Genomic DNA, 24,370 nt, shown 5'->3' with positions numbered 1-24,370 from the left:
AACGGATCGTGCTAAAATCGTGACGTAAGGCTGGCCACAATAAAAGGCCACTCTAAAAACGTGCGAATCCTGACAGAAAGCGACATTGTTCAGGCTGGATCGAGCTAATGCGCAGCGCACTGTTTTTATATACGGCTGCAGTGATGCGATGACTTTTCCAATCGCCGATTGGCTCTTATTCCATTTTTACGCCATATTGAGAGTTGCACTCGTTCAAAACAATACGAGTGACGTGTCTTATGTAATTGTATAGTCTTTGTTCTCATCCTCACCTGCTCCAGGTCCACAGGGACGCCCAGGCCAGCCAGGTGAAGGGTCGCGAGCAGGAGAGAGGAGCGCTGGTGACCCCAGCAGAGAGACACCCGAAGCTGCTCAATGAGATCCAGGACGCCGTCAGATTCCTCGGCTTTACTGATCGTCTTTACCACATCCTGGAAAATCACTCGGCTTAGATGGAGCAGATGTCCACCACTGCTCTCCAGACCTGAGGGACAGTTGAAGAGACTCTACCAAGAGCCATCGGTAGTTCACGTTACAACACAGTGCTAAACCCCACCTACCTGTCATGAAGTCCTGGTGTTCTTCTAGAAGCCTCAGGGCGATGCTGAATCTTCTGTGCTGGTCCCACGACCAAGTTTGAGTGCATTCCCTACGACCAAACTTCCTCCTGAGGTCTCCATAATAAGACTCACAAACATCTGATAACCAAAAGAAACAGTGCGTAGCTGTCAACCGTATTTTATCTCTGTTCCCGCTGTCTTCCCGTTTTAGTATTTTCCCGTAAAATATCCCGTATTTTTTTACGCTCTGATTGTGTGAGACGTACAAGCTCGAACATATTCGGCTTGAAGTCGTTCATACTCGGATGCCGGTGTTCTGACAATTCATGCTACCCATCGAGATTTCCTACTTACCGGTTATGCGCATGTGCAGACTTTTTTTTTTTTATTTATTTTTTTTTTTTACAAAAGGTACATTTTCACATGTTATAATGTATAATTTCCCTTTAAAAAATGCTTACTACCATATGAATATTTGTACGGTCAGCCAGCTGAAAAGGAATAACTGAAAGTTTCAGTTACTATAAGAAAAGGTGTACTTTGACAAGTCAAAGATGAATATTTTATGATAATTTTTACTTTTCACACCGTTTTAAAAATAAAAACAGTAGTATACAGTAGCTACTCATAACTTAGAATTGTATTAGAATTGTATTTCATACGACTTTAATCGGCATTCTGTGATCAATTCGCGCTACGGTAGCATTTTTCGACAAGGCAGCAAAAATCGACAGAACACCGGGAGACACACTGGCTGCGTGCGTCTCAGCTGGGTGGCGTGACCGTTTTTATTTTACTATCTGATTTTTATTTCGGCTCCCATGTTAACAGATTAGAGCTTGCACACTGCCTGCGTGATACGCGCAAACGCATGCATGCTAGAAATAGAACCTGAGATGCCTATTTTTCACGCGACACGCAAGCGTTTCCAGGCAAAAAAAACAAACAAACAAAAAAACGATGTTCATATGTCAAAAATTTCCATTATTTTTGCCTATATATATGTTCATGTCATTTTTTTTTTAAACAATCGAGTCCTGGTGTCCACTACAGAGGTCATAGCATAACATAGGAATACAATTTTTTTTTTTTTTCATTTGGTTCTTATGCTCTTAATAATGTAAAAAAAAAAAAAAAAAATCCCTTATTTTGGCGATGGATTCCGGGAAATCTCCTTTATTTTCAATGTTCAATGTTGACAGCTGTGATCAGTGTGGATAGAAAACTACTCATCTGCTGGTGTTCAGTGCTTTTAAAGTGAGCATGAAACACAAATCGAGTCTTTTCTTTCCTATTTTGACGTATATCCGAGTGAAACGGCTTCAGGGACAAGAACAAATGTCGGGCGTTTTGTTCGTGGGGAATTGATTGGAATGTTGTGGTTTGCTATTGGTGGATCTGATGTGAGTGACAGGTTATAGTCCCGCCCTCATCATCAGAGAAGAGAAGTCGCAGAGTTATTTTAAATAAATCTGAACAATAACTTGTGTGAAAAACATCACAAATTGAAACTTCCTGGGATATTGGTGCAAATGATCAGTAATGGAAGTGATGATCTCGCATAAAATATGTAGATGAAACACAATAACAGACGCTGTCATGTTTTCTTGCGCTTGGGATGTTTGGGAATGCAATCGTTTGAGGTCATTTATTCTGAAAGGTAATTATACCAAATCATTTTGATGACAAACTCAGGCATTTAAGAATGACTAAAACGACATTGGTGTGCGATGAAACTGGTCCGCTGGTTAGTCCAGTTATCATATTATCTATTGAGTCACATGATTTTTTTACATCCAGGTATTTATTCAGTAAATGTGTTTCAATCATAGTTTATGCATATCTTGTAAAAAATCAGTTTTTTATATGCAATTTGAGACTTCATAGACATCTCTGCATTTCCATCCAGCAATATTTTATGTGGTAAATGCACAGCTAATGTCTCCAAGATAGTAAAGTCTACAGAGATTTCAGTATGATCTCAAAAATTTCTCAAAATCTATTCTGGCCTCATCCATTTGAACGGACCTGTAGAGACGTCTCGGTTGTGTCTCAATGCCTCCAGATAGTGCTCAGTAACCTGTTGCATTTCCTCGCAGTGTGTGTGAAATCTGTCCAGCTCTTTTAGCGTCCTAACAGGGGACAGGGCGTTTTTCACCTTGAATAGAAATGATACAAGATATATTATGGCATAAGAATGTCTGAATGCATTCTGGATCATGTAATTAATGTTGACATAATAAATTGGTTTTGTAATACGCATTCATGCGTTGATAAGAGTTGGACTCACCTTTTCTGAGCCTAAACGATAGTATCTGATTGGGCCAAAATAGCCATGAAAGCCCTTCATGTATTTGCATCCACCAATCACAAAATATCCGGATGTGTCATTGAATTTAATTGGCTGGCGAAAACTGAAAAAAAAATAAAAAGAAAGAATTTTATGTTTTACTAGACATGAACTACGCTATAAAAATGGCTGCAAAAAACTATTTTAAACAACAGTATTAAAAACATAAATAAAATTAAAAATTTAGTATATGCTGTATACTTAAATCCATTCATATGGATTAGTACTATATGAATTCTTTAATATTGTATGTAAAAAATGTTATTAATATGAACAAATTCAATTATTCATAAATGATTAATAATTAGGGCTGGGCAACGATTAATCGCATCCAAAATAAAAGTTTGTGTTTACAATATAATATATGTGTGTGTAGTTAATTTGTATATCTAAATACACACACATGCATGTATATATTTAAGAAATATTTGCATGTATATACTTTATATGTATTTACACATAATTAATATTATATATAAATATTTGATATATTGATAACACATTTTTCTTAAATATATACATGCATGTGTGGGTATTTATATATGCAAATTAATTTTACACACTACACACACATATATTATATTGTAAACACAAACCTTTATTTTGGATGTTGCCCAGCCCTAATAATAATATTAATATTTCATCCAATTTCTAATATTATTTTATATATGTTTTATTATCGAAAAGAAAAATTCAAAAATTGCTTACTGTTCCTATTATTTGATGCCAAAAATGATAAACATTTTATATATTTTACAGTGCAGATGAGGCATCATGACTTACTCAAAAAGATAAGTCTTCTCCGACGTCTGTCCTGCAGGTAAGACCTTAGTGACTGTGAGTTTTGCCTGACATATGAAAAAAGAAAGATGGTTCATCAGGAGTACAGTGGAAGATGACTGCATGTGAATATGGTTGATGTACCTTTGACACATTTAAGAAGAAGTCCAGGCGGATCCAGGTATGAAGAGGTAACGCTGTGTGTGCTGTAAACGCCTGCTCTTCTCCATCCACCATCTGCACCTGCAGCACTACATCGCCTGAGGATCAAGACATACTGGCACATCACATTTAACATGGACATGGAAATATGATATGTAGTTCAATAAATAACAGCTTAAGTTTCAGTCTTTTTCTCATGCACATTTATTGTATGACTTGTTTTTTATGAAGGTTTTATGCTGGCTATTGCTAGTGAGTTGGCTAAGGTGTTATGAGTATGAGTTATGAGTTATTGCTAAGGTATTCTAAGTGGTTACTAGGGTGTTGCTAGGCTGTTCTTGGTGGTCTCTAAGCCATTTCTATGGTGTTGGCAAAGGTGTTATGAGTAGTGGGTATGGTATTGCTATAGACAGTGTACACAAAGACGTTTCTAGGGTGTTGCTAAAGTATTCTGAGTGGTAACTAGGGTGTTGCTAGGCTGTTCTGGGTGGTCTCTAGGCCATTGCTAGGGGTGTTTGCTAAGGTGTTATGAGTAGTGGGTATGGTGTTGCTATAGTGTACACAAATACATTTCTAGGGTGTTGCTAAGGTATTCTAAGTGGTGACTAGGGTGTTGCTAGGCTGTTTTTGGTGGTCTCTAAGCCATTGCTAGGGTGTTGGCTAAGGTGTTATGAGTAGTGGGTATGGTGTTGCTATAGACAGTGTACACAAAGACGTTTCTAGGGTGTTGCTAAGGTATTCTAAGTGGTGACTAGGGTGTTGCTAGGCTGTTTTTGGTGGTCTCTAAGCCATTGCTAGGGTGTTGGCTAAGGTGTTATGAGTAGTGGGTATGGTGTTGCTATAGACAGTGTACACAAAGACGTTTCTAGGGTGTTGCTAAAGTATTCTGAGTGGTAACTAGGGTGTTGCTAGGCTGTTCTGGGTGGTCTCTAGGCCATTGCTAGGGGTGTTTGCTAAGGTGTTATGAGTATGAGTTATTGCTAAGGTATTCTAAGTGGTTACTAGGGTGTTGCTAGGCTGTTCTTGGTGGTCTCTAAGCCATTTCTATGGTGTTGGCAAAGGTGTTATGAGTAGTGGGTATGGTATTGCTATAGACAGTGTACACAAAGACGTTTCTAGGGTGTTGCTAAAGTATTCTGAGTGGTAACTAGGGTGTTGCTAGGCTGTTCTGGGTGGTCTCTAGGCCATTGCTAGGGGTGTTTGCTAAGGTGTTATGAGTAGTGGGTATGGTGTTGCTATAGTGTACACAAATACATTTCTAGGGTGTTGCTAAGGTATTCTAAGTGGTGACTAGGGTGTTGCTAGGCTGTTTTTGGTGGTCTCTAAGCCATTGCTAGGGTGTTGGCTAAGGTGTTATGAGTAGTGGGTATGGTGTTGCTATAGACAGTGTACACAAAGACGTTTCTAGGGTGTTGCTAAGGTATTCTAAGTGGTGACTAGGGTGTTGCTAGGCTGTTCTTGGTGGTCTCTAAGCCATTTCTATGGTGTTGGCAAAGGTGTTATGAGTAGTGGGTATGGTATTGCTATAGACAGTGTACACAAAGACGTTTCTAGGGTGTTGCTAAAGTATTCTGAGTGGTAACTAGGGTGTTGCTAGGCTGTTCTGGGTGGTCTCTAGGCCATTGCTAGGGGTGTTTGCTAAGGTGTTATGAGTATGAGTTATTGCTAAGGTATTCTAAGTGGTTACTAGGGTGTTGCTAGGCTGTTCTTGGTGGTCTCTAAGCCATTTCTATGGTGTTGGCAAAGGTGTTATGAGTAGTGGGTATGGTATTGCTATAGACAGTGTACACAAAGACGTTTCTAGGGTGTTGCTAAAGTATTCTGAGTGGTAACTAGGGTGTTGCTAGGCTGTTCTGGGTGGTCTCTAGGCCATTGCTAGGGGTGTTTGCTAAGGTGTTATGAGTAGTGGGTATGGTGTTGCTATAGTGTACACAAATACATTTCTAGGGTGTTGCTAAGGTATTCTAAGTGGTGACTAGGGTGTTGCTAGGCTGTTTTTGGTGGTCTCTAAGCCATTGCTAGGGTGTTGGCTAAGGTGTTATGAGTAGTGGGTATGGTGTTGCTATAGACAGTGTACACAAAGACGTTTCTAGGGTGTTGCTAAGGTATTCTAAGTGGTGACTAGGGTGTTGCTAGGCTGTTCTTGGTGGTCTCTAAGCCATTTCTATGGTGTTGGCAAAGGTTTTATGAGTAGTGGGTATGGTATTGCTATAGACAGTGTACACAAAGACGTTTCTAGGGTGTTGCTAAAGTATTCTGAGTGGTAACTAGGGTGTTGCTAGGCTGTTCTGGGTGGTCTCTAGGCCATTGCTAGGGGTGTTTGCTAAGGTGTTATGAGTAGTGGGTATGGTGTTGCTATAGTGTACACAAATACATTTCTAGGGTGTTGCTAAGGTATTCTAAGTGGTGACTAGGGTGTTGCTAGGCTGTTTTTGGTGGTCTCTAAGCCATTGCTAGGGTGTTGGCTAAGGTGTTATGAGTAGTGGGTATGGTGTTGTTATAGACAGTGTACACAAAGACGTTTCTAGGGTGTTGCTAAAGTATTCTGAGTGGTAACTAGGGTGTTGCTAGGCTGTTCTGGGTGGTCTCTAGGCCATTGCTAGGGGTGTTTGCTAAGGTGTTATGAGTAGTGGGTATGGTGTTGCTATAGACAGTGTACACAAAGACGTTTCTAGGGTGTTGGTAAGGTATTCTAAGTGGTGACTAGGGTGTTGCTAGGCTGTTCTTGGTGGTCTCTAAGCCATTTCTATGGTGTTGGCAAAGGTGTTATGAGTAGTGACTTTGGAGTTGTTATAGACAGTGTAAACAAAGGCATTTCTAGGGTGTGGTATTCTAAGTGTTGACTTTATTTTTTTGTTTTAGTATTTTAATAACTAAATTCCTTTAAATTTGCTTGAGTTTATTTCTTGCATCGGTGTCACACGATGCAATGCGCTTACCAGCGTCAGACAGCATAATGAGCGGGCTTTCATACTTCCTGTGTTCATTGAGATGTTTGACTATCCCACACACCGACTGGCCGCACCAGCTCAGCAAGTAGAGCCACACTGACAGAGCAGCACTGCAGAGAGGAGATGATGCGAGTTTCAGAAGTACAGTACCAACACCCTATACAAATTCCAACCATTTCCAGCATTACAAGATAATCATTAGTATACCGACAGTTGAGCAAGCACACCTGAAGCACTTTCTTTGAGCAAATAATGTTAGGCATGCAAACAATACAACTTGAGGAAACAAAACTGACCCATCATTGCAAATCCTATATCAAGGTATTCAGAGTGGTTACTAGGGGGTTGTAAGGCATTGTGTGTTGATAGTGTGTGGCAGGTTGTTGTTAAGGGGCTCTGGGTAGCTTTTAGAACATTGTTGGGGTGTTGCTAAGGTGTTCTCAGTGATAACTCGGGTAAGTGGTTGCTAAGGTGTTCTTAGTGCTTTCCAGGGCGTTGCTAGGTTGTTGGTAAAAAATTATGGGTGAAGCCAGGCTGTTACTATTGATGAAGATGATGATTATGCAATTGCTCTGTCTTGTTTAACATCTGTTTTGCTTAGTAGTATCTTTATGTACTAAGATACTCCAAGTCGTTTGAAATTGCTAGGGTGTTGCTAAAGTATTCGGAGTGGTGACTAGGGTGTTGCTAGGCTGTTCTGGGTGGTCTCTAGGCCATTGCTAGGGGTGTTTGCTAAGGTGTTATGAGTAGTGGGTATGGTGTTGCTATAGTGTACACAAATACATTTCTAGGGTGTTGCTAATGTATTCTAAGTGGTGACTAGGGTGTTGCTAGGCTGTTTTTGGTGGTCTCTAAGCCATTGCTAGGGTGTTGGCTAAGGTGTTTTGAGTAGTGGCTATGGTGTTGCTATAGACAGTGTACACAAAGACGTTTCTAGGGTGTTGGTAAGGTATTCTAAGTGGTGACTAGGGTGTTGCTAGGCTGTTCTGGGTGGTCTCTAGGCCATTGCTAGGGGTGTTTGCTAAGGTGTTATGAGTAGTGGGTATGGTGTTGCTATAGTGTACACAAAGACGTTTCTAGGGTGTTGCTAAGGTATTCTAAGTGGTGACTAGGGTGTTGCTAGGCTGTTCTTGGTAGTCTCTAAGCGATTGCTAGGGTGTTGACTAAGGTGTTTTGAGTAGTGGCTATGGTGTTGCTGTAGACAGTGTACACAAAGACGTTTATAGGGTGTTGGTAAGGTATTCTAAGTGGTGACTAGGGTGTTGCTAGGCTAGTCTGGGTGGTCTCTACTCTCTAGGCTATTGCTAGTGTGTTGGCTAAGGTATGAGTAGTGGCTATGGTCCAGTGTGCACAAAGACATTTCTAAGGTGTTGGTAAGGTATTCTGAGTGGTGACTAAGGTGTCACTAGGCTGTTCTGGGTGGTCTCTAGGTCATTGCTAGGGTGTTGCTAAGGTATTCTTAGTGGTGACTAGGCTGTTCTGGGTGGTTTCTAGACCACTGTTAGGGTTTTTGCTAATGTTTAATGAGTAGTTAGACATGTTGTTAGACATTTTACGCAAATATATTTCTAGTGTGTTGCTACGGTATTATACGTGTTTACCAGGGTGTTACTAGTCTGTCCTGGGTGGTCTCAATACCATTGCTATGGTGTTTGCTAGTGGCTATAGTGTTGCTATATTTCTATGGTGTTGCTAAGATGTTCTGAGTAAACGCTAGGGCTTTGGTAGAGCTTTCAGGGTGGTTGCTAGGCTGTTGCTAGGCACTATTCTAAAGTTTGTTTTTTGTTTGGATAATTAAATAGATGAAAAAATCACTGTAACTTTTCAGGAAGGACCACAGCTGTATCTAACGGCCAAAATATCACAGCGACTTAAGCGTTAAACTAAACTCTGCAGGACAGTGGACCTCAAGAGCCAGAGTCGAGAAACCCTGCACCAGAAACACCCTATTAACAAACGTTCACTGTGTTTATGGGCTTTATATGTACTTAAAGGAATCCTTCAGGATTTAGCATTAAGCTTTGTATTAGTAGGAAACCTGTAGTATTTTCAAATAACCATGCTCCCCACCCTCATATCCCCCTGAGACGAGAGATTTATGTATTTTTTTGTCTGGAAAAAATCCTCAACATCTTCATCTTCAAAAGACTACAGTCAGTAGTCGGGTCTGTCCCGTTTGTCCTCAACCCGCCCATAGAGGGCGATCTCACTGACAGAATGAACACAACACATAGTGTCGGCCATCTTTTTTTGGAAGCTAAGCTAGCAGGCTCTTGTTCTGTGGAGAAAGCATAGTAGTAGGGGTCACCATCCTCTTTTTCCCAGACATGTCCGCCCGTCGATATCGTACAAAATGTCCGGGATTCAGCTTTTGCTTTCTGCAGTCGCCATTCATTGTTTACACGCACACCTTTTGTTTCAATCTAACTGAATTCATTCCATTGGTGAATCTGAACGTAGTGTTTACATGAACGCTAAACAAGTGATCGGTTGATGTGCGTTTTAACATTGCTAAGAAAATCCCCGCTCCTCCGTGAGAGATACGAGACCGGTGCGTCTCACAGGTGTCACTCATCGGTAATCACGCCACCGGCCACGCGTCGTTCTCCCGCGGCCCTCACTCGTCCCGCTCGCCACAGTAAACATGATGAATGGCGACTGGAGAACGCAAAAGCCCAATCCCGGACATTTTGGGCGATCTGGAAACATATTTTTGGGCAGACTTATCACTAGTAGCCTAGACTTGTTGTTTAACTACTTTGCTCAGTTACCGGTAGGCGTGGCCTCCTAGGGCAGCGAAGCAAGTGCATTCTGGGGGTTGTTGTCTTTCATCAACATAAGCCAAAAATACATTTTTTGTCCTTTCTCAGTCTAGAAAGCTCCAAATTCAATTTCATTTCTTCTACATAAATGACCCATTTTAAATACACATTCATCTTGCCGGAGGTGAAGTATCCCTTTAATGCACGTCTTTGTTATCAAGAATCCTCTTAAAAGCAAGTCTGACCTTGGCTGTTTGAGAGCGAGGGTGCGTCTCCTTTCTAGATCTCTGTTTTTGAAGGGGGAGAACGTGTGTATCACCCCAAACCTCTCACCGGTACTCGCGAATGGGAAAGAAAGCATATCCACAGTCTCTGGAAAGGCATGAATGAATGAATAAATGATGCAACAGAACTTAGATGTATAATCTTCTGCTATATATGTCCCTGGTGAATCATGACAGTATCTTCAAACAACCTATACTAGTTCTCTCATCATTTTTCTCACCGTCATGTCATTCTTTTTTTTTTTTTTCAGTGAAACCCGAGTGGCACAATGACAAAGTGGTCTTTCAAACTCTATAAACAAGTCCATTATTAGACTTGTGTTGGGAACAGACCAAATTTAATTTGTTGATTTGAAATCTACGTCTCCGTCTTATTTATTCAAACTGGCATAGTGTGTTCGAATACAACATACACAAGAACCAATGGTGATTCGTTGTCATTGATAACACATCTAGTGTGCTATTTTGGAATTGTATATGATCGTTAATAAAATTTGGTGACACTTTAGAATACTGTTCCATCATTAATGAATAACTAAATAAATGAGTAACGCACTATTAACACTCTAGTAACTACTACTAAGAAACTCTGATTAATGAATTAGTAAGTAATAGGGCTCAGTCAAATTAAATAGTTCACTATTAGCTAATCATTTCGCAGAGGACTACTATATACTGGTTCATAATTAATGAGAGTAATGCACAATGTTATGAACCTGTATATAGTTCTTAGTCATTTGGGAAGTATGAAAAATAGTAGTTGCTAGGGCTGGGTAATAAATATCGATTTCTCGCTATTAATCGATTCTCTTTTTTACGAACCGATATCGATTCTTAAATCTCAAGAATCGATTAGTCATCCTGTTTCATTTGAATGAATGGGACTTGTATCACGGCTGCGCGCATCCATAAAAAAAATCGCAAGAATCTTTGTCCTTTGTTACTATTGATATGAAACAAAGTCTCAATTTTCAAATTACGTCCATTTTCTTTAGAAATTCAAAAACATAAATAGCGTTTTGTCGCTGTGGCGTGAGATCGCTCTGGAGAAGCAGCAGCGCTGATCTCTCTTCCGGGTTAATAATACCAGTCACAGCGCCAAATAAACATGAATGAGCATCTGAAAGTGTGTTAAAGATAGAGTACAACTTATCCAAATCCGTATCATGTCACATTGATTCACTCAATCAGCGTTTCAACCGTGGAAAGACGTCAGTTAAACAGCTTGTAATCAATGTATCGTCATATTTACCTCAGAAAACCCACATAAACTCGTTAGTCAGCTAGAAAAAAATAACTCTAGAGAGGAGCATTTTGCTAAATATATAAACCATATTATGCATTATAATCTTAATGTTCTTCAATATTTAATGCATATTTGAATAAATCTGGCAAGTTTTTATGACAGCCACCATTTAAATGTTTATATTTCATAGTTACTCCCATAGTTAGTTAAGAGATTTGATTTCCTTGAGAAAATGTGCCATTTATTGTAACTGATATCCAAAATAATCAATATTGAATCGAATCGAAATCGAATCGAATTGCAAGCTTGTGAATCGAAATCGAATCGAATTGTGAAATTTGTGTCAATACCCAGCCCTAGTTACTGATTAGCTACTAGTGAACTACCACATTCAACTGAGCATGATTACCTACTAACTCATTAATCAGAGTTTCCTTTTTCCTGTGTAGTTATTCAATAATGACAGAACATTATTCTCAAGTTCTTCTCATAATGACTTTTTGTGTTCCATGAGGAAAAATACTACAACATATGGGTTTGGAATAACATGAGGGTCACATTATTTATTTTCTTTTAACTTTTCTTTTCAATTTTTCCAGGCATTATGAGTGGCCAGTCTGCTTGGTTCCCACCTGACTCGTGTGGACATTTTCTCTCAGGATCTTTGGTCATCTGCCACATCAGCCACGCACCCCATGTCTGTGGATACGCTGGACGTTGAGATGTTGGCAGTGTCCTCACAAACGTGGATGTTCTCGCAAGGGACCGGTCATATCCTTCAGTATGGTTTCCACCAAGTTCCTCTTGGTCCAGATGAAGCATCCAGGCCCTCAGCACCACATCACTGACGGACACGTCTCTCCGGTACAGCACCGCTGGAGGAAACACCAGAGGAACCTTTCTGGACCGGGGCTTTCCGAACCTCTTATGGTTAGTCCAGGACCTGCTGTAAACGATCACTCCTGTCCTTGTTGGGGTGGAAATAACAATTTCGACAGCGATTCGGCAGGCAGCGGAGCAGTTATACTGGACCTGTACACTGCATTTGTCCATCACTGAGTCAGGAGCTTGTCCAAACTGCACAAAGTCTTCAAGACGAGTCCTATCAGTGTCAGGAGACCCACACCAAACCTTCAGAGAGACAGATTGACCCACACTTCATGTTTCCAGTATGGAAAATTAGATCAACAGTTCTTACCAGTTCTTGACCAGCTCTTTTTTATAGTATGAGGAACATTATCATAATCTAATGGAATGGAAAGGTTCATTGGAAATGCCATGTTCGCCAATAAACAAGCTTTGTTTACATGTTTACGTAAAATCATCCTATCCATTTTTTCTCCCATTTTGTTATCTTTTGTAGTATTATCGAGATTTCCCCACAGAACTGATGAATGGGAACATGTGCTTAATGTCACAGTAAAAAATCATAGTAAGCAACAGGTGTCATTAACTTTAAGCAAACTATATATTTGATTGTCTTTGTATGGGATTACAAGATGGGTAACATCTCATATCATGTACAATAGTATTTACACTCCAAGTAACTTCAGAGAATAAGCCTAACTACCATGGCAGTCTACATATTGTTATAGCACCACCACGTCAAAATATAACGTTGGTATGTAATAACATGGTACTTTATGTAGCTTAACATTCAAATACAAACAAATCGCTTATTTCTTTAGATACATACGTGCAGGGGAAAAAAAGAAAAGTAAATTATCTAATTTTAAAGGGATAGGCGTTTTAAAGACGAAAATGAAACTCGAGCAAATATGAAAGTTCCATAGAAGTGAAAATAAAGTTGAAAGTCTTACCGGTGAGAGCAGAAGAGCTGTGCAGATGAAACTCAACACAACTCTCATCTTGCCTCTGTCTAATGAACGCGACGCGCGCGATGTGTCGAAGCGATCAAACACAGGTGAGGATGACGCGGAAACTTTAGTGTTTTCTTTTACTGTCTATGGTGTTTACTGTCACGACATGTTTCTGCGTATCGCGCTCTTCCGTGTGTGAGCATGATGACACCTGTTGTTGTGGTGTGTGTGTCACTGTACACACACACACACACACACACTCGTTATACGTGGACGCGCCTCATCTTCACTACTGACAGTTCAGAAAGCTGAGTCATTGATTTTACTTTTTACAAGAAATGCTAAGTAAACCTTATCACCATGAAAGTGTTGCTCGTCCATATCACAGGAGGTCAAACTAAATGCTACTATTTTCTTTTTATTTTCTATTAAGATCCCTGAAACAAAGTGATCATAAAGGTCACACTTTAGATTATGGAACAGTTAAAGAGTTTTTAGTTCACCCAGAAATTAAAATTATACCATAATGTAGCCGACTCACCCTCAAGTCATCTTAGATGTGACTTTCTTCTTTCAGCCAAACACAGACTTATATATTATAACATATCCTGGCTCTTCCAAGCTTTATAATGGGAGTGAATAGAGTCTGAGTTTTTTTTGTTTTTTTTGTTTTGTTTGTTTGTTTTAAATATCCATCATAAAAGTACTCCGGGGATTAATAAAGGCCTTCTGAAGTGAAGCTATGCGTTTTTGTGAGGAAATAAATCCATATATAAAAAGGGTTTGAAATTAACTTTGTCAGTCCGCCAATTTGGCTAAAGTTACAGGCCATTCAGAACTTCTACTAGCCAAAAATAAATAAATAAACCAGATCCACATTTAAACTGGTTCAAAAAAAGTTAATCAAAGTTGTCCTAAGTTCAAGAATGAGCCTTCAAATTGTTCAATATTCATGTGTTGTTAGGCTCAACGCAAAGCAGAGTAACCGCTTCAGCCGTGACGATACAGCACTTGCCTCGAGTAGGCCTACCTTATTGCTTTTATAAAACGGTTACCATACAATACAAATATTAAAGTAAAAAAACATGTATTAGTGCAACTTTCATGAAGTAAAATCACTAAAAGCCTTCCTTCCGCTAGAAAAAAATAGTCCCTGACCGTGAACAATAACAACGCTCCAATGTGTAATATGCAGGAAAGCTCAAATAAACACAACATACACTGTAAAAATGAATATGCTTTATCTAATCAAAAAAAATGTGGCAACAGATTACAAGCAATATTATTGATTAAATTTAACAAATTAGAATTTAGTAATAATTAATCAAATGAATTCCCTAACTATTTAAAAGTTGTTGTTTATTTAAAACTAACTATTAACTTTTTAAAACTTACAACAACAACAAAAAACATAAATTTAAGTCACCATTATGGTGATCGGTGTTTGTTTTAGGTTTGTTTTAAAATTACGGTTTTCTCCTTCTGTGATTATGCTTGTTAACATCAGGTGTCTTCAATGTCGGCAATATAAAATAAATAGTTCTTTAATTAAACTTTGACGTCTGTCTGTTATTCAGATATTTTTTGTTTCATTTTTTGGTGTAAACTTTACTCATTTTAAAAGGTTAACGTTGAAGGAATAATTTTTATTAATTATTACTCAATTCTAATTTGTTAAATTTAATTAATAATATTGCTTGTAATCTGTTGCCACAATTCTATTGATTAGATAAAGCATATTAATTTTTACAGTGTTGAAACTGCAGTGTTGCGCAGTGATACACAGAGCCGATGGGTGAGGCGGTCATAGCCGTGTTTTATCATGAATAAAGCGCAGCTAAAAACCTTCCATATATATATATATATATATATATATATATATATATATATATATATATATATTGTAAGGGCGTGGCCAAGAACAGGCAGGACAGGTTGTAAACAAGAAAGAAGATTTATTTCTTCTAAATAATAATTACACACAGGGGCAGATCCAATGAAAGTAATTTCCAAAATAAAGTCCATAAAAATCATAGACCTAAGATGGACGTCAACTGAAACAAACAAAAATTAAACTGGCCTCAAAATAAATAAATCTCCCCTGGTAAACAAAATAAAAACAACTAAGGTCAGCAAACCATGATGTTAACATGGCTGGGCAAAAATATGACTACCATTCACACATTCCCTCTCATAAATATATCCCTTAACCTCTACCAAGAAAAAAAAAAGGTAAGTATCAAAAATAAATCTTTCCCCAATTAACAACAAATATTTAACTAAAAATATACACTATCATAACAAACATAATTTAATCAACTGCTTGAAGCGCAATACAAACCTACTTGAAACAAACAAAATAGAAATTAAACTGGATGAAATAATAAAAAGGAATCCCCCTCCTTATCGGATCAAGATGGTACAGTCCAATTTCCTCTGGAACAGCTCAAAAGTGGAGGCTGAAGCCCCGCCTCTTCCTTTGTTGGCCTTCACATGGAATGCGGCCGCTCACTCCATGGACCAGAGGAATCCAGGACTCAGGTAAAATCAAACAGTAAAGAGAGAATGTAAGTAGTGTGCACCCTTCCATACGTTCAAACTTAAATAAACTGTTTAACTCATAACCTTGTCCTGTGTTTATTAATAATACTAAGGGATTTTAAATCAAGTAACAAACCATAATAAATTATAAATTATACTTCAGAATAAACAATATAAATCATGATAGAATTAATGTGAGGTGAGCAACGCACCCGTCACATATATATATATATATATATATATATAATATATTATTTTCTTATATTAATTTCTTATTCAAAAAAATCATGTCATCCAGTCATCTCCTCCTCCTTTCATCCTCATTCTTATCACCAAAAATGTGTTTTAGGTGGACAGATCTCTATTTAACTTATTATGACGACTCATGAGTCTTTGCACTTAACCTGTGCAGATTTGGCATTCACAAAATTCCCCAGCAAACTGAGTAAACAATGAATAACCCATCAAATGATTTGTGATTTGACAGCGTTGCCCGCCACTGTTCATGTTTACCCGCATTTGGCGAGAGTTAATTTCAAACCCTGTTTATAAACTATAATCCGTGGCTTCCGGTAACAGCCGTACGTGCTGATTCTGGCGCAAATGTGACCTCTGACCCGACACATGACATACGATGTAGGAGTAAGCTAAGTGAAAGTAGACGCCTACTTTTGGTTATATAAAATTATTGATTTTTTCCTTACAAAAACGCATGGCTTCGCTTCAGAAGGCATTTATTACCCCCTGGAGTCGTGTGGATTACTTTTCATGAAGGATGGATGTATTTTTGAGGTTAAATACGGGATAGCTTTTGGGTAAACTAATTATAACCCTTGAACTAACGATTAACTATGACCTTGGCCTCAATGAACTCTCCTCTTACTAATAGTTAGTTAGGTAGTTGTGACATTTGAATTGGGTGGATTCGGGATGTAGAATATGATCATGCAGAATAAGGAATACATAAACAGCCAATATCTTAGTAATATGCATGCTAATAGTGAGAATTGAACTTAAATTAAATAAAGAACATTTATAATCCACAAACGTCCTGTTTCCAAAGTACACAGCATACCAGCACAAAACGGACATGTTTGAAAATGAAATTTCACGCTGTGTATCGTCAAGCTTGGGTTGAAAGGCTTACTTTGGCATTTTCATGCGTGCCTGGTTGAGTCAATCACAGAATGGCGCTTATATAAGGATCCTCTGAACTGTTACAGATGCACTGAAGCACTGTTGTTTAAGACTGATCTTTGAATGCAGACATTAAATGGACTGAGCATTGCTTTTGCTTTTCCATACGAGTCAATTCTGGATATAAAGTGAGTCGAGCAGACATTCAACAGCCTATCGTCACCAAAAGAAGATATAAACACCAAAAATGCTGAGGGGAATCCAATGCTGAGGACTTCTTTATCAACAAACAGACTAAAATGACCCACCCGTGGGAACGATATTATACAAATGAGGAGACAATATTGACGAAATAACAAAAGAAATCCAGGTAAAGTGCCTGAAAAACTTCAATGTTTTTGCAGTTTATGTCATACAGTGTAATAATTGACAGAGTTATAATTTATTGTTTACCTACAAAATAATAGTTTATGGCTTTGCAAGATGTATGTGGCTTGCAGAACCCCCCTCTGTTCCCTGAATGGAGCGCTCCACTCTCACAGTCCTTCATGCCGGAGGAGTCCACTCATCTGTTCGGAGGGGGTGTTCAGCACGGAGACGCTTTCTCTACACGGCTGCCTGGGAGGGGCGCTTTGAGTCCTCTGGAATTTTACATGCCGATATCCGAATACCTCACACAGAGCCCAATAAACTTTGGTCAAATTAGCCTCGGTTCAGCGCCGAAAAACCTTCTGAATGACCATGTCCACCCCTCATTGCCGTCCATCTCTCTTCCACCCCCCACACCCTTCTCCATCTCTCCCTCCGTCCCTCTACCGTTCACTCTCTCTCACGGTACCACAACTCTCGGCTTCGCGTTTCAGGGAGGTGTTATCGCGGCGGCCGACACGCGCTCCAGCTGCTCGGGACAGGTGGCCTGTCCCAATGCGCCGAAGGTCCTGCCCATCCACTCTCACCTGGTGGGCACCACCTCCGGGACCTCGGCGGACTGCGCGCTCTGGAAGCGCATCTTGTCTCGAGAGCTCAGGCTGTACCAGCTTCGACACCACCGCAGGCTGTCAACAGGGGGCGCCGCGAAACTGCTGTCCCACATGCTGCATCCTTTCAAAGGCACCGAGCTGTGCGTCGCAGCCACTCTGTGCGGATGGGATGGGGACGGCGAAAAAGATCGGAATCACCACGCAAAAATGATGCCAGTCACAGTAAGCGATTCAAGTAGTAGATCTAAATCGCAACAGGTGGCCAAAGCTCGTTCTGGGACGTGTGGCCCTCGGGTTGTGTATGTGTGCAGTGACGGGCTTCGCCTGCAGGGGGAGCTGTTCTCTGTGGGATCGGGCTCTCCATACGCATACTCGATCCTCGACAGCAGCGTGCACTGGGGCATGAGCGCGCAGGAGGCCGCGTGCGTTGCGCGCGAGGCCGTGTACCGCGCCACGCACAGAGACGCGTACTCGGGCAATAATGTGGATCTCTACCATGTGACCGCAGAAGGGTGGAGGCGCAGAGAGAGGGAGAACCTCAAAGAGGAGTATTACAGAGAGAAAGAGAGGGAGAGAAGGAGGGTGGCGGAGAGACAAACTGAAAAGAAAGGAGTTTGAGGAGAAACATGAGGATTGTTTTGGAAAACACTGATTTTGAAAGAAATGTGTATTATTTTTTTCTTACAAGCAAAGCAAATGAATAAAAAGATGCAAAGACAAACATGTGTTGATAATTCATTTTAGACTTATAGTTCTTGCTGTTTCACACAGCCGAAAATGAACAGTTGTATCAAAACTGGTTGATTTGTTGAGCTTGAACGAAATATTTTTCATTCAAGAGTTGAACGAAATATTTTTTGTCATACTTTTATTAGTTCAATAATTTTGCTGAACGTCGGAAGGTCCATCAGCCCTCTTTCTTTGATCGTATCTTGCCTTAGGATACAAATTACTCATTTTGTGTTTAAAAAAAAATAATGGGAAATGAATGTGGGTTTAGAATAATATAAATGATTACTCTGATTTATTTATTTATTTATTTATTGTTAATTTTTGAGTGAACAAACTGTTTGAACAACCTACTTTTTTGACCACTCCTATTTCAATGACTAATGAAGAATGACGTGCCACCACAAAAAAAAAGTAACACATAAATTCAGTCAATTATTATTATTATTTACCATGCATGTTTGTATTGTAATAAATACAGTTGTTAAGACAGCAACATTTTACATACCAGTGAAAATTCATAATTCCAATTTTGATACCACAGCAAAACCAATAGCCTTACTAATATAATTTCAAACAAAATCTCCCCCAACTAGATGAAAATGAAGAAGTTAAAAGGCTATTACTTCACTCAAACGTAATAAAGCTCCAGACCTGGATGGCCTCCCAGGTGAGCTGTATAAAAAAATGTAATGTTACCCTGTGCCCATATCTACATACACAACAAAACCCCCAGTGTTAAATCAGCACTTAAAAGTGTGAATTATATAAACTCTGAGCAGAGTGTTAAATGAACACTGAAGCATTAATTCGATAATTAAGTTAATAATTGAGTGATGATTGAGCATTATTGAAGACACCTGATGTTAACAAACAGAATCGCTGAAGGAGAAAACCGTTACCATTATGGTGATCAGTGTTTGGTTTAGTTGGGCTCTTGACCCTTAAGTACATGAGTTATAACAGTCAGATGAACAAATAGGTGGTCTGATGGTTGTGTTTTAACATAATCAGTATTTCACAATTATTTTACCTGAATCACTGAATTCATATATAGGAGCAAAGACGTTGTACAGCATAATATTTTTAATGTTTACAATGTATTCAAAATAATTTCTCTCACACAATGTTTTACTTTTCTTCAATTTTTTAAGATACACAGACATCAACAATTAGCCTATGAATCTCAACAATGGTGACAATTACAAAGAATGTTACCATGCATTCTGGGTGCCACCAATCAAAACTCATTCATGGCTCCCATCATGCATTGCTGCATGAATAAATAATGAGCTTATGTTCAGAGGTGATCTGTTTGTCACCATTGCTGAGATTAATACGCTAATTCTTGATGTCTGTGTGTGCCTATACATAAATTTTTTTTTTGATCGTTTGGATTTCATTGAAAAGGCTAAAAATGGTATGTACTAAAATGACCGTGCTGCTAAAATCCATAAGGTAAATCTAACTCAGAATTTATGCTCTTGATGAGTTCAGCGAGTCAGGTCAATTAATGATTATGTTAAAACACAACCAACACCATCTGATCACCTTTTCTATTTGTTCATCTGGCTGTTATAACTCACACACAGCAGCCAAACGAAATCTAAAGTTAATGAATTAAGGGTCAAGGGCTTTAAACGATTCCAGACGATTAATTATCATTGTCTGAAATCGTTTAAAGCCCTTTGAATAGTTTGTAGTTTGCACTGAAACTGTCTTTTGGACCTTGAACCGTTTGGTTCCCATTGAAGCCCATTATATGGAGAAAAATCCTGTAATGTTTTCATCAAAAACCTTCATTTCTTTTCGACTGAAGAAAGAAAGACATGGACATCTTGGATGACATAGTGGTGAGTAAATAATCAGCAAAAGTTTTTTTTTAAAAGTGAACTACTCCTTTAATCTTTGCTTTAGCAATCAAACCCCTTGCCGAGAGTAGCTATCCGTTCGGTTTAACTCATGGTTATAATGCACAAAGATCTATAAATGAAATCTCATCATATGCCGATGATGTTTCATTATCTATCTCTCAACCCCATGTCACAATCTCACAGATACTACTTTGTAGATAAAATAAATTAATTTGGGACCTTTTCTGGTTACAGGATAAATTGGAATAAAAGCGAGCTAATGGATATTGCCTGGTTACAGAACCTCCCTTTTAGCGTATCTTCAGAAAAATTCACGTATTTAGGAATTCAGGTTACAAAAAGCCACTCTAATCTATTTAAGGAGAATTTCCCACCACTGCTGTCTAAATTACAATCAAATATACAGTACTTGGCAGAGTGAATGCTATCAAAATGATTTTCTTGCCCCAATTATTTCAGAACATTCCAGTGTTTCTCCCCAAATCTTTTTTTAAATAAATTTACTCGATTGTGCTCCCTTTCTTATGGGACTAACAGAATAGGCAAGAAACACCTCTGCAAATGTAAATTAGAGGAAGGCTTGGCACTCCCGAATTTCTTATCATTTTACTGGGCCTCACATATCAAGATTATGGCGTACTAGCGGATAACACTGCTACCTCACCAAACTGGCTCGAATTAGAACAAGAGGCATGCCAGCCTAACTCTATAGGTGCCATCCTTCTGGCACCTTACACTATTGAGAAGTCCTTGTACAATAGCAATGTGACGATCCATAGTACAGTGCGTATTTGGAAACAAATCAAACTGGAAACCCATATTTTATGCATTACCTATCACTGGAAACCCTTCCTCCATCCATTCTTGATAATACTTTTAATCTCTGAATAAGGCATTCATACAATAGGAGAGCTATACGTTAATGGCATTTTTGCATCCTTTGCACGATTACAGAGTATACCGGGTAGTGCTTTCTTTAGATACTTGCAAATTAGAAACTGTAAGAAAAATTAGGGCTGTCAAACGATTAATTGCATCCAAAATAAAAGTTTGTGTTTACATAATATATGTGGGTGCACTGTGTATAATTATATATATATACTGTATATATATATACAGTATATATATATTAATATTTAATATAAATATTTATATATAAATATTTAAATGAATATTTTTTTCCTTAAATATACATGCATGTGTGTATATACTGTATATATTTATATATATATATATATATACACTCACCGGCCACTTTATTAGGTACCCCATGCTAGTAACGGGTTGGACCCCCTTTTGCCTTCAGAACTGCCTCAATTCTTCGTGGCATAGATTCAACAAGGTGCTGGAAGCATTCCTCAGGGAGTTTGGTCCATATTGACATGATGGCATCACACAGTTGCCGCAGATTTGTCGGCTGCACATCCATGATGCGAATCTCCCGTTCCACCACATCCCAAAGATGCTCTATTGGATTGAGATCTGGTGACTGTGGAGGCCATTTGAGTACAGCGAACTCATTGTCATGTTCAAGAAACCAGTCTGAGATGATTCCAGCTTTATGACATGGCGCATTATCCTGCTGAAAGTAGCCATCAGAAGTTGGGTACATTGTGGTCATAAAGGGATGGACATGGTCAGCAACAATACTCAGGTAGGCTGTGGCGTTGCAACGATGCTCAATTGGTACCAAGGGGCCCAAAGAGTGCCAAGAAAATATTCCCCACACCATGACACCACCACCACCAGCCTGAACCGTTGATACAAGGCAGGATGGATCCATGCTTTCATGTTGTAGACGCCAAATTCTGACCCTACCATCCGAATGTCGCAGCAGAAATCGAGACTCATCAGACCAGGCAACGTTTTTCCAATCTTCTATTGTCCAATTTCGATGAGCTTGTGCAAATTGTAGACTCAGTTTCCTGTTCTTAGCTGAAAGGAGTGGCACCCGGTGTGGTCTTCTGCTGCTGTAGCCCATCTGCCTCAAAGTTCGACGTACTGTGCGTTCAGAGATGCTCTTCTGCCCACCTTGGTTGTAACGGGTGGTTATTTGAGTCACTGTTGCCCTTCTATCAGCTCGAACCAGTCTGGCCATTCTCCTCTGACCTCTGGCATCAACAAGGCATTTCCGCCCACAGAACTGCCGCTCACTGGATGTTTTTTCTTTTTCGGACCATTCTCTGTAAACCCTAGAGATGGTTGTGCGTGAAAATCCCAGTAGATTAGCAGTTTCTGAAATACTCAGACCAGCCCTTCTGGCACCAACAATCATGCCACGTTCAAAGTCACTCAAATCACCTTTCTTCCCCATACTGAGGCTCGGTTTGAACTGCAAGAGATTGTCTTGACCATGTCTACATGCCTAAATGCACTGAGTTGCCGCCATGTGATTGGCTGCTTAGAAATTAAGTGTTAACGAGCAGTTGGACAGGTGTACCTAATAAAGTGGCCGGTGAGTGTATATATATATATACACACACATGCATGTATATTTAAGGAAAAAAATATTCATTTAAATATTTATATATAATATAAATTATATATAAATCTATATACAGTATAGACATGAAAATATTTCTTAAATATATACAAGCATGTGTGTGTATTTATATACAGTATATTGGAGCCTTTAATCCTCACATTAGTAGGCTATTTTAGAAAGTTCAGTTGATATTAAAAGGTTAAACAACTACCAACAATGCCTCCTATAGTCTCAAGAAGCTACTTCTCATGCATTGGAAAAATAAAGAAACACCCACCACAAAGTTATGGCTCAGTGATCTCACAAACATAGCCTAGAGAGAATAAAATATATTCTTATGGATAAACTCCTCTTCTAACTATATTTAGACGGAAGGATAAGGCTGGGTAGGGTGGGAAAAAGGGATTATTTATGTTTTGTTTTCTACGTTGTCTGTATGTTTATCTGTTGATTCAGTTTTTTTGACATTGTTGTATGTTTTAAAAACAAAAAGAGGACATTATCTACTGCACAAATTTATATGTGCTTATACATTATACTCCTGTGTATGATGTAGATAATATAACAATGTGAATGTGCAGTATTTGAGAAAAGTCTTTAATACGATAAAATCAAATAAACAAATGATACGCAATAGCACAAATACACAATGGAACAAAGATACAAAAGAATAAACAGTGCTTCAAGTTTTTCAGCTAATAGTATACTCATGTAATTCAGACATATCTGTCAGAACACAACAAATAACACTAACACTATTAGGTAACAGGTGTATGATGAACCACACACCGTCTTTTTCTATGAGTGGAGTGACCCCTACAGGATACAGAAGGGATTTCTGTGTGCCGAAAATCTCTGCCAGACTCGGTACATCATTGCATAACTCATCCTTCACTTTAAAAGTTCACTTTTCAATCCTTTCATTGATTTACATTCTACATGTCAGCCAAAAATATATGTATAATATATAGGCCTAATATGTTTTATATTGGAGCATTTGGACATTTGCATAAAAGTTTCTGTGGAAGACATTTTGATATCTTCATACTGTGATACTCTCTGAATGCTGAAGTATTTCATTTAGCAGTTTCACTACAAAACACAAATGTTTTCATAAGAATCACATTCACTTTTATGTAAGTATACTTCCTGGTAATGTCACTGATGCCAATAGTGCACGGAAATGTCCTTGTAAGGTTGGTTCAGCAGGTCAGTGTTACGTTTATATCGAGTATATGAATAAGCAGTTTTGCCAGTGTATGCAGTGAAGGCACATTCAGCATGAGGAGAAGGAGGTGTGTGTCTCAGTCTCACGTGCTCAGCTGCATGTTGGCACAGTCAAACCGGAATACACATCACAACAACAGGTAAAGTCAGACATCCAGAAGATCAGGTAAGTGCATGTTTGCTTTAAATAGTAGTAATGTAATATTGGTAACATCTGAGATGCTTTCGTCTCTTGTTGATAATGTTAATCAAACCAGGATGAGTATGAACCAGGTAAATCAAAACAGGTAACACTTTATTTTTGTGTCCTCACTTTATTCAGTGTCCTTGTTACATGTATTATTTACTATATTAAAAACTATAAACTATGCACAATTACATGCAACTAACCCTAAACCAAACCCTAACCTAAGTACTAGTTAATTATTATTAATCGGTAGCCTTCTTAAATATATAACTACACTGTCATGGACACAACATAA

At 38.8% G+C, this 24,370-nt stretch overlaps 2 protein-coding genes across 2 annotated transcripts in view; one reads left to right on the top strand and one right to left on the bottom strand.

Moving 5' to 3' along the window:
- The window catches only part of LOC120462677 (protein sel-1 homolog 3), a 28,848-nt gene extending 15,715 nt beyond the window's left edge, over positions 1-13,133 (bottom strand). Inside the window, exons 1-10 of the mRNA XM_039651306.2 lie at positions 12,916-13,133; positions 11,728-12,226; positions 9,811-9,937; positions 6,792-6,913; positions 3,835-3,950; positions 3,694-3,758; positions 2,851-2,974; positions 2,589-2,718; positions 561-698; positions 273-484 (exon numbers count right to left, since the gene is read on the bottom strand). Of these exons, the coding sequence (XP_039507240.2) occupies positions 273-484; positions 561-698; positions 2,589-2,718; positions 2,851-2,974; positions 3,694-3,758; positions 3,835-3,950; positions 6,792-6,913; positions 9,811-9,937; positions 11,728-12,226; positions 12,916-12,963 (1,581 nt within the window). The 5' untranslated portion in view covers positions 12,964-13,133. The remainder of the gene's footprint in view (positions 1-272; positions 485-560; positions 699-2,588; positions 2,719-2,850; positions 2,975-3,693; positions 3,759-3,834; positions 3,951-6,791; positions 6,914-9,810; positions 9,938-11,727; positions 12,227-12,915) is intronic.
- A 3,230-nt stretch (positions 13,134-16,363) lies between these two features.
- psmb11b (proteasome 20S subunit beta 11b) lies at positions 16,364-18,288 on the top strand. The gene has a single exon (XM_089124517.1). The coding sequence runs from the start codon at positions 17,064-17,066 to the stop codon at positions 18,189-18,191; it is 1,128 nt and encodes a 375-aa protein (XP_088980643.1). The 5' UTR covers positions 16,364-17,063; the 3' UTR covers positions 18,192-18,288.
- The last annotated feature ends 6,082 nt before the right edge of the window (positions 18,289-24,370 follow it).

The sequence above is a fragment of the Pimephales promelas genome, chromosome 20 (assembly GCF_988280905.1).
Source record: "Pimephales promelas chromosome 20, fPimPro1.hap1.1, whole genome shotgun sequence".
NCBI lineage: Eukaryota > Metazoa > Chordata > Actinopteri > Cypriniformes > Leuciscidae > Pimephales > Pimephales promelas.
Note: the sequence above shows the minus strand (reverse complement) of the source record. Positions and strands in the feature narration are given on the sequence as shown.